We start from the raw sequence: 15,305 nt of genomic DNA, 5'->3' as shown, positions 1-15,305 counted from the left end.
ACAGCATTATAAATCCTTCAGACTTAAACTTTTAGACATATGACCATTTCTGGTTAAAGCAGACCTCACACACTCAGGAGCTCCAAAGAATCCAAGATTGATTTATAGGGGTAAGAACTATTTTGTTCATTTCCCTGAAGTTGTAGGAAACTTGAAGAAAACTGGCTTGCAGCTGGTTGTTCAGTTTGTCTTAGCTGTTAAAAATCTCTTCAAGAATGTATAAGCAGATTGTTGCTCTCTCCCTGGCTAGGAGAATAGGCTGTACATAGAGCACTGCATGTGTAATCCAGTTTTTTACCCCACCAGGATTTTGTTTAATCTTTATACAACCACTGAGCCTAATCCTTAGCTTAAGCTGAATCTACCACCTAACTGTGCAAATGTTCCTATCTTTAACTGTCTTGCTCCCCTTCTCCTTAGGGGCCACGTTCGTATTTATGCCCTATCTGTAGAGGGAATTGACTTGTTAGCATGACTTGGACACCTTTGCAGTCTACCTTAATGTATCATAAGCATCTAAAGTAGAAAAATTCAGCCAACGACCTGTACATACAGCATATTCCTGGGCTTCCCAATCAGTGACAAAACACTTAAAATAGCACTACAAAATTCCATATTCATCATGTCTTCCCAAATTCAGTATTATGTAAGTTGAAATGAGTGGGTACTACTAATTAATGTGTTCTCTACTTCCCTCCTTTTCATATGTCACATGAAGAGGAAACAAGTATATCTGTGTTAGCGTTGGAGCCTGTGGGTTGCTGGGAATCCTCAGCCTGCTGTTGATTCAGGACCTGTAATTATGCTGGGTTCCATGGGGCAGAAGCAAACAGGGGAAATGTTGATGCAGTGCAAATGTTGATACAAGGCCCTCCCTGCCAGGGAAAGCAATTTCTGTAAGGGCTCCATTTCAAGACAGAGTTCCTAATGATCCTTTCAGGGTCACTCTATTCACTCTTTAATTGATGCAAAGAGACACTACAAAAGAGAGTCTAGAATATATCCAAATGGGGAAGAAAAAGAAGGTAGAAAGAGAGAAAAGAGAGGAAGAGAGAAAGAGAGGAGGGAAGGGAGGGAGGGAGGGCGGGCAGGAGGAAGGAAGGGCAGAAGGGCAGAAGAAAGGGTGGGCGGGTGGGCGAAAGGAAAAGTATTATCTAACACACCAACGAGTGGGGTAACCAGGTAGTAGGCTAAGCATTAGTCCACATACCACTGCTCACAAGATACCCCCAGGGAGGGATGAGTGAGGATGAGATGGGTTTATCCTCACTGCTCCCTGGAACAGGTTGTCTGTGGTGCTGGGCCTCTTTCTTCTGACTCCATAAATTTTTGCTTTAGTAGTCTATCCTTTCTATATTGGTGCTTTTCCTCTTGAACCCTTCAGGCTGCTGCAGATCCCCATGTCAGTTATCTCACATCTGCAGTATCACCCATCTAATCTTACATAGCTCTGCTCTAGAGACTTTCTTACAGCTCTTTCCCACACAAAGCAGTTTCTTCAGCACTGCAAGCCAAGGTTCACAGCTGGGCCATATTACAGCAGGCCTGTGGATCCTGGAGCTTTACCCCAGGGCAAGGGGAAGGCTGTGGAGAGATTAGAGAGATAAAAGCTTAAAAGACAACACTTTGTCAGACACTCATGCGCTTGAGGATGAGCAAAACCTCTGATGAAACCTTTGGCTCTCCAGTCAGGCTCACTTACAGGTTACTCAATTTCTTGACTCCTATTCTGGTAACTGACTTTGTTCTTCCAACACAAAGAATCGAAGTTTGCTAACATTATATTTTTTTCAAACAAAGCCATTTCATAGAAGGAATAATCTTACCTGGATTTGTTCTACAAGCCGAATTTGCTGGCATTTATAGTGTTTGCCTGGAAATAGTTTCATCGTTGTTTGCACTGAATCATGTAAATTAAGGATTATTAAGGTCACTTATGCTTTTTCACTTTCCAAAGGAAATAGGTCTAGAAATTCAATAGTTCAGTGAGTCCTATCCATCCTTGCCTCAGGCAAGACTTGTTGTAGATAATCCAACAACAGAAGCTAAACCAAATAGCACTATATAATAGATAATTTTTAAAAACATTCCAATTGATCATCGAGTCTACCTGGGGAATAATTGCTCTAATGATGAAGAATACCTAACTTTAATATGAAGATTACTAGAAATATGCACATATATATTCACCCCTGCAAAATCTTACTGTGAAACCTGACTAAAATAAATTATTATTTTATAACAGTTTACTCTTTCTTATAAAGTTTTCAATAGCTTGTTTTGTTGCTCAGTAAGCAACTATCACACATAATTCAGGAAAGACCATAAAACACTTCAGCAAGTGATGAAATGTTGACAGTGCTATGCTGATACAAGTTTTTTCCTATCTTGGTATTCATATATTCAGAAACTGATGTGGCTAATTATGTAATAAAAGCTAAATGTCACCTAATCAATAAATTATATAGAATAGCACAATGCCTTTTAGTATTCCAGCTTTACTATGTATAGTTGCAATTCAGAGCATTGCCTCAAGAAGTGGGTAGGAGTTGTATTTCATTCCCTGCTGGCACTTTGATAGCAAAACATCATAATAAATAGCGATCAATCCTAAAATTTGCACAGTTCTTGGGAAAGCATTTATAATAATAATTTACTGCCTCAAAGACTTTTGTGACCATCAGAATTCCTTTTCTTCTAGCAAGGTGTGAAACACAAAAGATTGGCTAATAACTGGAAATTGTTGTTGCAGCCTCCACCTGGACATTGTCATTTCCCTTCCATCTGATTTTTACATCAAGGAGGAAGGCTGTTATAGAAGACTAGAATTTCTCACTTTTAGCATTAAGAGCTCTCTCAGAAGAGCTGGAGAAACTCAAAGGAAGAATGACTTCTGCCTTTTTGCCTATCTGGCATCTATCTCATTCAACAGTAAATTAATTTATTTCAGAAAACCAAGCCTGTTTCTCCTTTTCTTAAATGCACATGTGAGGGAGAGCTCTGGTTGAATGGTTCACATCAGTTAGCAGCAGATTAAGACAGCTTCAAAGAAACAAGGCGACTGGAGAGACAATCCACCCAACAAATGAATGTTCCTTTCCTGGAAATTAGAAATAATAATATTAGTTTTAATCAGTTTTGAATCCCTTGTGGAACCTTAAAAAATGCAAGTCTCAGTGTTGTCTCCACTGTCATCTTCTAAGTTCATCAGAGCTTGTTCATTTGAGTACGTTTTCTTGTGCTAAAGTCTCCCCTCAAATAACTGCTTTTTTTCAGATTCTGTTTCTTTGTAGTCCTAATAGTCCTTAACTCTATGGATGGCCCTTCTTGCCTACTGAACTCAGGTTAGACACACCTAGATGAGTGTCAGATCCCCAGACCTGTTGCTGATCCAGTGCTCAAATAACTGGCACAGCTATTTTCACTAGTGGTTGTGATGACCAGGAACAGGACAGCAGAATGGGGGAAGAGGACACCAGAGAACACTTCACACTGAAGTCAGCTGCCAGCCAGAAGCACTCCCTTGCAGCAGGCCTTTCTGGCACTTCTTACAAGTCCTCATTCCTTTGCAAAGTGCAACTGAGCAGTTTTTTTACTTTCCTGCAGACGTTACCCAGCTTGCCAGTGCATCAATTTTGGATCCTGGTTTGTTCTATCAATCCCCATCACAGTTATTATTCTGCTGCTTTCCTGGGTCTGGCTCCAGTGGCTTTTCCTTGGGTTTGAGTAAGTAAATGCTGCAATCAATAAAACTAAAGGCTGATGATAGAAGGGATATTTTGTACCAGGAACAAATATTTCGTCTAAGTTTAACAGGCTCAATAGGAAGATAATGCTGCAAGAGTGATCTTACATCCTTGACTAGTGTGGCTGAGTGTATGGATGAGAAAATAATTTTCTAAAATAAGGATTCTTGACTACTTGGCCCAATGAGAAAAGTCCACATTACAAATGACGATACACATTTCTTTAGAATACACATACATCATCATTAAACAGTGCATGTATGCAAGGCAGAAAAACACTGACATTTAATAGAATTTGGTGTAAGATTGGAAGATTTATAGTCAGGATGTTTCCCTTCACTGGAGTCAGGGATAGGCTTGAACACTTGAGCAATGTCTTCTAAACTGGACTACTGTATTTGTAAACGTGAAGTAAAAAATTTTCACTTTTCTAATATTTATATGTAGTGATATGGTGGGGGTTTTGTCCCCTTAGAGCTTGTGCTTTTAAGGTTTTGGAGAGGACAATACTTTTTTTGGGCTGATTCTTCAAAGCCTTGCTCTCCTTGAGTTCACTAACATCTGCAGAGATAGCAATGGGGACATTTGTCTTCCACTGTTACCTGGCTACTAATGGTGCAACAGGAGAAGAGTGAGACAATTTGTTCTCAAGCAGACTCAAAATCATATCACACTTATGACTCTCTATGTGAACATTTATTATTTCATTTTTCTTGATTGTTTTGCTAGTCTTATCAAAAGAACGAGAACATAGCTGGTAGCAAATGGTTTGCTGAGCAGTGTGAAGAATGCTCATAGGATACAAACTTTTTCATTATAAAACACAATTAAGATAATTCATAGAAGACTTTAATTAAATAGCAAGGATATGTGTTTGATTGTTTCAATTAGTTTTGGTGATTAAAGTTTTATCCTAGTAATAACAGAAGACATTTTGTTGCCGCCTCTGTCAATTTCCTAGTGGGATTTGTCAGTGAGTTCCAATATGCTTGGTTTGGTGTGTGGTAGTTAAATGGGAAATAATGAATTGCAAAGTGAAAATTTTACTTTTAAAAAGTGCTGTTGGCAACTGGAAAATTGGATTTCATTTTTATCTATACACTCTTAATTCATTGTTCAATATTGCTGATTTACTTTCCAGTTTTAAAAACATGTTCAAGTGTGGAAAGAAAAAAACAGCTCGAGAAGAGGCCTCAGCACAGGTGATTCAGGAGGAGTACAAGAAGCTTGGACCGATGAGGTGTGTTAAATTACAAATCTGCAAACAAGTGTGAGTAAATCAATGTGTGAATTCAGGAAAATATATATAATATATTCTGTTTCTGTTATAGCTACCCAGAAATTGTCACATTTGTCCTATTCATTCTAATGACCCTGCTGTGGTTCACCAGAGATCCTGGCTTCATCCCAGGATGGTCTTCACTTTTCCCAAAGTAAGTAAACTTTTTGAAACTCCAACAGAACTGTACTGTGTCTTAACTATGTACTTTCTTGTCTCCTCAACATAAAACAATCAAACAAACAAAAAAAACTTTAAATACTTCAGAAATATTCCAGTTGAAGGTGTTGAAAACCTTTGCAGTGATTATAGAATACACAAACTTCAGCAATTTCGTAGGTGTATTGTGCAATACCAGAAATTCATTAAACCCATTGCAGGAAAAAATAAGAAAGATTATGCCTAGGTTTTAGACTTGATCTGATGCATAATGATTGATGTTATGTTTTCTTACTTCTTCATCAAATCTGTAATTGCAAGAATAAATCTTTGGTTAGATTTTTTTGACCTGCTGCCCTTAGTGACAGCCACACTTGTATGCATGCAGGCTAACATCCCCTACTTTGACAGCTCTAATTAATAATATAAATTACTATCTGTTAATACATAATTCTCTCAAATTCACAGCTCAAATAACCACCAAAAAAAGCCAGGAACATTTCAGGAAATATTTTTTTTTTTGCCTTTTGCTGCAGCTTGGTTACACAGTCCCTTTCCCAGGATCACCTAGAATTTTTTCCCTAAGAAATAAGTTGCTCTTGCAGGAACTTATAATACTGTGATTCCTCCTGTTCTCTTGCTGTAATTGCTGTAATTTCAGTTCTGTTCTTCTGTGATAAAGGTCTGAGTTTTGCTCCTGAGTACTGGGAAGTAGTTGTGGGACTGGGAGGAGCAGGACTTTGTGCTGTTTAGGTCCTTCTGGACTTAATATTTATTACTGGATGGGTCAAAGACCAGTGCTGGACTTGGATGGTAATTTTCCACTTTGTTTTCCTGTGTGTCTGTCAGAACTGACATGAACATGCATCCATCATGTCTCCTCTTTTTACATATATTCCCACCTTTCATACAGTGACACACCCTCCCTGGTGCTCTGCCAGGAAGTCTGGTAGGTGATGTTATAAGAACAGTTGTAGCTCTTTGAACTTTTGAAATGCAAAGCAGAATTCTTTTGTGTAAAAATAACATTTTAAAGTGTGTTAAAAAAATCAGATTGTTTTAAAATTATTCCCTTTTTATTTATAAAAAAAATAACTGCAAAAGAACATTTTTCCCCCTTGTAACAACAGCAGAGCAGATTTTCATTATCTTATATAAAATACTGTATTTTTGAAGGGGTTTTGGAGTGTTGACCTAATCAAGCAATCAGCTAGCTAAGCGATCAGGCTGTCTTTGCTTCTCTTTCTGCTTCCTAATAACATTCAGTGTTCATAGAGCACCCTTTAAAGAGCTACATCTGATACTGAAAAGTAGACATTTTAAACAACCTTTGAAATACGGGACTTATGGCTCAAATGTATTATTTCAGTTCAGAGATCCACATTTTCCTCTTTGAAGTTATCTGGTTTCTTTTTTTGTTCACTGGCAGGGAAAAGCAGAACATTCTCATCATCAGCATGATTACAGGTTCTGCATTACTTTGTGGATGCCCTCTAATGTTTTCCATGGAAGGGAATGCAAGCACATGTCATGTCACATTAGGCTGAATCATGTTATAATTTGGGTGAGGTAACCTGAAGAGAAACAAAGCTTGTGTGAGTTCCTCACAAAACCTGTAACGTGAAATAAAGCATTTCTTACTGTTCAGACCTTGCCTATTTCTAGATAGCTTTCATTTAGCAACCAACTGGAGTAACAGGCATAAAACCAGGCAATTAATTTTTTATTTTTCTGAGCAATGAAAACTTGTCAGTTAAGATGCACGAGTGGGGCAAGGAGCCATCTTCTTTTTTTTTTAAAAAAAAGAAACAGGGAAAAGAACTCAAAACCCAGGAAGTGTTGTTCCATCAGTGGTTACTTTGTACTCATCACCGTGATGTCCAAGAGGCTTCTAGAAGTGCACGACCCACAGCTTACACACTTGTTCCCTAATGCCTTCCTATACAAAATTGTTCAGGGTTTTGGATTTGAGTGCACTGATTGACGTGTGCACAACTTCCTTAAGTTTATGGTACAGGAATAATTGTAAGGAAGTATTCTCTGCCCTTAGAAATCTGATTTCTATTCAGAAATCTGATAGTGCCTACTTTCAGCAGGATTTTATCCCATGGTCTCAAGTCATCCTCAGGGAAGTTCTGTCACCTGCACAGATGAGCTTTGTCCTTATGAAAAGCTGTAAGGTCAGCACTGCGAATAACATTGAGGCGCCCCAGACCAGTGAGTGATTCTTCCTAGGTGGGAATCACACCCCTCCCAGGGTCTTAAAGCCGACAGGACTATCAGTTCATTTATTCTAACATGCAGAAGAGCTGTGTTGTTCTGTGTGTTAGGCCCAGTACAGATTTATTTTATTATAACATGAAATCTCAGGATGCAACCAGGCTTGATATCAGGATGGCAAAGCACAGATTCCTCAGACTTTGGAATTTACTGCTTTCCTTGATAGTGTGTCCTGGTGGGTAATAATCTCTGTTACCTAACTAAACAAGAGAAACTCGCACCTTGTTTTCTGTCTGAATATGGTTTCCAGCCATCTGTGTTTGTCTTTCCCTGCTGGATTAAAAACAACTCTGTGATAGGTACTTTAAGGATACACATTTCTGGTATAATTATATCACATTATAAGCTTTGTTTTGAAAAACTAAATTGAATGCTCAAAGTTTTGCTTCAAGGAAAAAAATCCCATCACTCTCACCATTTATGTTCATGTTCTCAGCCCCCTGTGTGCATAGTCACCAGTTACTGAAAACCTCTTTAATATAAAAACATTGCTTTGTTTGTTTTGGTTTTGTTTTTTTTTAAATCCCAGCAAAAATATTGGTGTTTAATGATGATACATGCCCACTTTTTAAGGGCTACATTTTAAAATGTTAGCTGATTTTCAGTCCCCATTTGTGCTGTTTCAGTATTGAATAGAGCTCATTTTTAAGCAGCATTATCAGATGCCTTTCAAATATACATTACCTTTACCAACTGTATTTTTCTTATGGAAATTTTGGAAATCTATTAAGAGATAATTCTTCACTGTTTGGCCCTGAGCCCCTGTTATCTCTCTCTGGAGGCAGACAGCAGGATGTCCTAGTAAATGGTGTGTAACACTATGGAGAGCAGGACAGGGTAAAAGCACCTATTTTTTCCCCATCTGTTGATGGCACAGATCACACATCATTTTGGTGACAGCAGTTTCCTTCCATGTCCTGGACTGATTGCAGGCTGTAAGGTATTAGCTTCAATTACAGGAATTTCAAGTTGGCCTTTGGCCAGTACTTTATGAACCTCATAAGAAACAGAAATTCCAACACTGGACTGCAGCTGATTACAGCTGATGGGTGCAGGGTGGGCTTCTCCTACACTTCCTCAGATGATTGCCAGAGTGTATTCTTTTTTTATTTATTTTTTTTTCCTGCATGGTCTGTTCCTTTCTTTGCTTCCAATACAAGGCCTGTATTGGAACTGTATACTTTTGCCCACAGCCCGGTTCTCTACAGAGATGCCCATTGTGAGATCTCCAGTTGTGAGGTCTCCTTAATCAACAGGTTTTTTTGCTTCCTTATAGGACAATCAGATTTGCAGTGTTATAAGCAGGTAGATATTGCATATGCAATTGTATTACAGTTTGGATAGATGGGCTTCGAAAAATGTTTGTCTCAAAATTTGATAATGATTGCAAAACTTCTGTTTGGATTGATGCCATATGTGTCTTCACAGCAGCAGGGTAAGATGCTGTGTGTGTCCCAAGTAGGTTTGCTTAGAATGATGTTTTGCATTAGGAATACTAAGATTTTGTGAGCAAAAAATTGCACCTCCTTAGTTCAACCAGGGAAAGTGAGAAGTCCTGCACCTGGGGAGGAACAACCCCAGGCACTAGTACACTCTGAGGACCATGTAAGTGGAGTGCAGCTTGATAAAAAAGAACCTACGGGTCCTGGTGAACACCAGGTTGAACATGAGCCAGAAATGTCCCCTTGCAGTAATGAAGACTAGTGGTATCCTGGGCTGTGTTAGGAGTAGTGTTGCCAGCAGGTGGAGGGAAATGATCCTTCCCCTCTGTGGGCACTGGTGGGGCCACGCTTGGAGTGCTGCGCCCAGTTCGGGCCTCCCCAGTACAGGACATGGACATACTGGAGAGAGTCCAACAAAGGGCCACTAAGATGACTAAGGGACTGGTGCATCTATCCTATGAGGAGGTGCTGAGAGAGCTAAGTCTGTTTAGTTTGGAGAAGGGAAAGCAGCAGGGGCATCTTGTCAATGTTTAAAAATACCTGAGAGGATGCAAAGAGCTCTTCTCAGTGATGCCCTGTGGCAGCACAAGAGGCAATGGACACAAATTGAAACATAGGAGGTTCCTCCTGAGCATCAGGAAGTGTTTTTTACCTGTGAACATGACTGAGTGCTGGCACAGGTTGCCCAGACAGGTCGTGGGCTCTCCATCCTTGGATATGTTCAAAAGCTGTTTGTACATGGTCCTGAGCAGCTGGATTTGGGTGACTCTGCTTGAGCAGGGGGTTGGACCAGGTGGGAGCATGAATTATTTCTGTATCTAAATCTTGCTTTCAGTCAAAACTCTTAGCAAGTCTTAAGAGAGTGCAGGAGAGGATCCTAGAGGAAGAGATCTTCTGCTCTTTATACCTGATACTAGACTAAAGGTGATAACTAAGCAGAGCCTTGTGCCTGAAGAAACCTTGGCAAAATAATAACTTGCATTTTAAAAGTTTTTTCTGTGCTACCAAGCAATAGTAAACAGGAGATAGAAACTATTAGAGAACCACTTCAACTTCTATGGTACCTTCATTTTGTGACAGTGTTAGCTAAAACTATGCTGGTTGTGATGTCAACGTCTTGTACATATTAACGTTTTTTTATTCCCACCTAACACTGTTGTTACAGCAAAGGGATGTACCAGATTATACATTCGTAACATAAAACTGTGAGATTAATTTTCCTTTTCAGTGACTAACCCTGTATAAAACCCTAAGCTGCTGGGAGGATCTGCTGGGAGTTATGCTTGAACATACAGTAGCTGTATATGCAGAAAAGGATGAGGCTGAGAAGACAAATATATTGGCCTATTAGTTCAGGAAAACTTATAGAGGAACTTACAGAAAATAGAAAAGAATAATAACAGAGGTTAAGAAATTATTTAACTTACTTCAGCAAAATTCTTACTTATTTGAATTACCTTCTTGAATGAAACAAGTCAGACTGGAATATGTCACCACTTAACTATGTGTAAGAATCAGATGAATGTGTTAAAATTGCCATAGAGTTCAGCCTGGTGCCTTACCTGATCTTGATGCTACTCTGCACAAGTTAGAAGGATATTGCATCAGTTTAACAAGCACTGGAAATTACCAAGGTAAACATAGGCCTTGTGTCTATAACCCTAATAGTGACAGTCATAGGATGATAATACAGCTCTACTGCCTTCTCTTAGCTACAAAAGCATCGTCCTTTGTGGATATGCACAGTGCTCTTATGGTCTGTTGGACTGAATCTCTTACAGAGCTTGTTAAATTTATTTAATTTATCATTGAACTGTGAAAATTAACTGTTTAAGCATCAGATATTCCCAAACATTTTCCCCCACCCCCTTTCTTTCCAGGTTCAACATCACTGCATTCTTGACTTCTCTACATCTTTCACTGCACCAAGCGGTACAGGGGGTGGGGAATGTTGGGCTGTGGTCAGTCCATAACAGCTTCATCCTCCTCCTCACTCCTTTACCCTACTCTTCCTGACTATACATATTAATGCATTTTTTTCTTCTTAACTTCTCCTTAGGTATAAAGGCTATGCTACAGATTCAACAACTGCCTTAGTGATAGGTCTCCTGTTCTTTATTATTCCAGCGAAAACATTGTCTAGGACTTCAAATGGAGAAAACAGTTGAGTATATTTTGATGTGGATTTTCCAACAATAGGGTATCTGAGATGCAACCATAAATATGACTTATTGCACTTGATAGAGGAATGTCATTAAATACTCATGTTACAATGTGAATACAGGATAATATCTTTCTTGGGATATAAAGCATCCCTGGCCTGGAAGTCTGCACTAAGGACTAAGAACTGTGAGCAGCAGGAGGTAGCGCTGGGCAGGAACCTGCTACCTGCAGCCCACTGCCACTAAAGGAAACCACCTTTCCATTGACTACAATGGGCTTTGAATGGGACTGCATGGGGTGGGATTGAGTTTACTTTTTTAAATGTTGTTGTTTGTTTAAGGGGCTCTATAAAATTTTACATGATAAATGAGTCCATTCTCATTTAATTTTTCCTCTTCAAAATGGAACTTACCCTGATTAAAATATACCTCCAGCATGTCTCTTGTACACTGCTGCTGAAACCAATGAGACCTGGGGATTCACAGGGAATGCACACTCAGAACCTAAATGAGTCTTAAGTGAAACAGTACTTGCTCAGTAATCGGTCTGAATAGTGCAGTTTTGTGGAGCAAATTGAACTCATTGATATCCCATAGCCATCTTCCACATTGGGAAGGTGGGGAGAGGGGCCAACGCTCCACTGGTGGAAACTGTTGCACCTCTTGTTGCCTTCAGGCTGCCACAGTTTTTACCAGCTAAGGATCCATCCCAGGAAATGCAGGTTGTCCATCTCAAAGATTTTTTCATACTGCAACAATGAGATTTTACCTTTGAATATTTCCCAAGGACTTCCTCAGAGAGATTATTTCAAGATGTTTGTCAACATGTTTTAAAATATTGGTGGGGGTTTTGTTGTTGGTGTTGGGGGTTTTTATAATTATTTTTTTTCCTCTAGCTGTTTTTGGTTACACTCCACTGATTACTTGGAAGGAATTTCAGTCATGCATGCCATGGGAAATAGCTATTCTTGTTGGTGGCGGGTTTGCGCTGGCAGACGGCTGTGAGGTAATGCAATTTATAGAAGACAATGAACAATTGCCATGACTCAGATCAGGATCAATTCAGACGGGCATCGAATTCACAGTTATTCTCTTGTAGCAAGTTATTCTGTAGCAATATTGAACACGATAAATGTGATGAACACTCAAGATGTTCAGAAAGCAGGATTACAAACAAACAAAAAAAAAGGGAGTTGCTTTTTTTTGGAAGATTATGCACGATGATGAGTACTGTTTGTTATTTAATTTAAACCTGATGGTCATAGGAGCTGTGCAGATACTGCTTCCAGAGCCTTAGGGTTAATGTCCCATGTGACTGAGGCCACTCCCATGTGGAGCCCTCCTGACTACTTCAGCAAGTTGAGCAGGTTTGGGCCCAACCAGCCTGATACATACATATTGCATTTTTCTGATTATGACTCCTCTAAACCTCTCAGAGATGCAAATATAACTGTATGGAATATACTTTACATGGGTTCCTATGAGGACAACATTGAATTAGGAAACTACTTTAAAGCATGGTAGGAATATGGAAAATATTTCAAATGTTTTCTCTCTTACAGAAATACTTCACAATTAGCAGATGAATAAATTCCTGTTCTATACTATTATTAAATTTTCAGTGATTTGTAAAGCATAATCATGTTGTCTTATTTATTATGCAGGTTTCAAAACTTTCAGAGTGGGTAGCAAGTAAATTGACCCCTCTAGGATCATTACCCTTGTGGCTGGTTATCCTGATATCATGTCTTATTGTCACTTCAGTAACAGAAGTGGCCAGCAACCCAGCTACCATCACAATATTTTTGCCCATACTAGCTCCTTTGGTGAGTATAATACAGGTTCTTTTTAATCAGAATCTGCTCTGTTATTCATTTAGTCATACAGCTACTCAAAGAAGCAGTTTTGAAAAGTCTCCATAAAGTATTTCATGCATTTTTTGCTGTGGTATGTTGTGCACTGTATACTTGGTTGTTTTGGGGTTTTCCTACATGTGATGCTTAAAATTCAGTAAAATTAGGTAAAAGTTCAACACTCAAAAATCAATCAATATGTTCTTCCTGTTTGTGAATAGTCAAAGCACACAAAAAGGACAACTCTTAGTGTTTCTTCTGGACCGCATCTTCAGCCAAAACAGTTCACACTGCAACTTTCAAGATGTAAATAAGAGAGGGCTGATAGGTGTGCTTTATATGTAATTCTAATTTCTTCTCTTCTTACCTCAGTTGTGTCCTTTCTTATCATCTTTAACTTAATGATCCTCTTCGAGCCTATAGATATTCCTCTTGGCCAGCCTAGACATATACTAATGCTCTTCCCCTCTCTTACAAAGAAACCTTAGCCCTCACTTCACTGAATCCCTCCTATGTACCATATACAAATTCATCTGTATGCTCTTTGTTGCAGGGTTTTTGCTTCTAGTGCTCATGCACGGAGCACACTCTTTGCAATAGTTTTATTTTATGGACTCAAGTACCATTAGAAAACATCAGGTGTGAATTTAAAGTTCAGTAGTTATACTGTATTAGAATCAGGTTTTCTTCTCTGAAGCATTCCTGGATATAATCTTAAAAATGAGTTATCAGAAAATATTTCTCACTATTTAAACCGGCAGTTCTGTCCACAGTTCACTTGTAATAAGTTTGTCTTTATGTGTCTCATCTGGCAAATGTGTCCCTTGACAGCTGCTCTCTCTCTTGTATTTTGCAATAGGCTGAAGCCATTCATGTGAACCCACTTTTCATTTTGATACCTGCTACCTTGTGTACTTCCTTCGCATTCCTGCTTCCTGTAGCCAACCCAGCCAATGCCATTGTATTTTCATATGGTCATTTAAATGTTATGGACATGGTAAGTTTCAAGCAAAACTTCCCAAAGGGGATTTTTAGCATGTTTAAAACTTTCTTCAGTGTCTTAATGTGAATTTCTGCTTTCTTTTTCCTCTCCTGTAGGTGAAAGCTGGTTTGGGCATTAACATCATTGGAGTTGCTGTAGTTATGCTTGCAATTATGACATGGATAGTGCCTATGTTTGATCTCTATACTTACCCAAGCTGGGCACCAACCATTCCTTCTGCAAATAGCACTGGGCTATAAAAACAAACAAACGAAAAGAAATTCCTGGGGATTGGTTTGCATTGGTTTTGTTTCTTTTATTTTCCACTAACATGTGGTGAGTCACTTAAAATGCTTTTTGTCACCACAACCATAGGGATCCACTTCACTATAAATGCTGTATTTCGCAGTCCCAGAGACTGATGATCCAATCTGAGAGTCTAATCAGAAAGAGTGCTAGACTTTCTAAATGTCATGAAGTTATATCAGGTTTCTAATCTAGTTCAGCTAGTCTGAATTTTTATGTCTTCATATTATGAAAGGAAAAATAAATGTGCATAGCCATTGTCACTGGCAGTGCGTCCCCATTCTCAGGGTAGTGAAATAAGGAGATGTAGACTTCATTATTTCAAATACACTTTCTTACTGTTAATTTGAAGATATTTGGGACTTGTCGAAGAACATATTGGTTTTCTGTTTTCCAGATTCAAACACAGTTGAAATGGTGTTGATCACAAATAAAAGACCAAGCAGGGGATTGTCTTGGACACACAGTTTACAGACTTGACAAAAAATGCACAGAAAATGGAAAAAAGTAGCATGACCATTTACACAGCACTTTTTCTGTTAAGCACCTTTGAATCTGGAAGGAGAATTTATACCTAAGCATAGTTTTAGTCTACCTCCTTCCAGGACCTCACTGAAACATGTCATTGTTGTTTTAGTGTAGCATTTTTCTGGATAGATATGTATTGATAGATCTGAGCTGAGCTATATGAACGGAGACTAAATCATCATCATAGCCTCTGCCAAAAATGGAGCTATATCCCCTTGATGAAGAAAGCACAAAATAGTGCTGAAGATGTGATGCTCAATCCAGCAGTCAAGACTACAGTGCATCTTCACCAGGAGTCTCATGATCTCTGCAGGACAGATGACAGCTTAGGGTTACTAGACTGACTGTGTTTATGTAAACACAAAATAGTGCAATGTAGTCAGAATGGAAGTTTGGAGTTCAGAGCTATGTTCAATTAATGATGTTTTATACGGTTGTTACATGTTTTTCACAGTAAGGACTACAGTGCTCTTGTCTTTCTCACCTGTGACAATTTGTAAAGAGCATTTAGTTAATAGTCTGAATCAAAGCTGCATGTATTTAGCTTGGGTCATTCCTTAGGGCACCT

At 38.9% G+C, this 15,305-nt stretch overlaps 1 protein-coding gene across 2 annotated transcripts in view; it reads left to right on the top strand.

Moving 5' to 3' along the window:
• The window catches only part of SLC13A1 (solute carrier family 13 member 1), a 53,869-nt gene extending 39,637 nt beyond the window's left edge, over window positions 1-14,232 (top strand). For both annotated transcript variants that reach the window (XM_051623070.1, XM_051623058.1), the window contains exons 9-16: window positions 3,607-3,726; window positions 4,888-4,986; window positions 5,078-5,179; window positions 10,966-11,069; window positions 11,965-12,074; window positions 12,733-12,894; window positions 13,781-13,918; window positions 14,020-14,232. In XM_051623070.1, coding sequence (XP_051479030.1) covers window positions 3,607-3,726; window positions 4,888-4,986; window positions 5,078-5,179; window positions 10,966-11,069; window positions 11,965-12,074; window positions 12,733-12,894; window positions 13,781-13,918; window positions 14,020-14,163 — 979 coding nt within the window. In that variant the 3' untranslated portion in view covers window positions 14,164-14,232. The remainder of the gene's footprint in view (window positions 1-3,606; window positions 3,727-4,887; window positions 4,987-5,077; window positions 5,180-10,965; window positions 11,070-11,964; window positions 12,075-12,732; window positions 12,895-13,780; window positions 13,919-14,019) is intronic.
• Window positions 14,233-15,305: the final 1,073 nt, after the last annotated feature.

The sequence above is a fragment of the Apus apus genome, chromosome 1 (genome assembly GCF_020740795.1).
Source record: "Apus apus isolate bApuApu2 chromosome 1, bApuApu2.pri.cur, whole genome shotgun sequence".
In the NCBI taxonomy this organism is placed as follows: Eukaryota; Metazoa; Chordata; class Aves; order Apodiformes; family Apodidae; genus Apus; species Apus apus.
The sequence above is the reverse complement of the archived record's forward strand: the minus strand, read 5'-3'. Positions and strand labels throughout refer to the sequence as shown.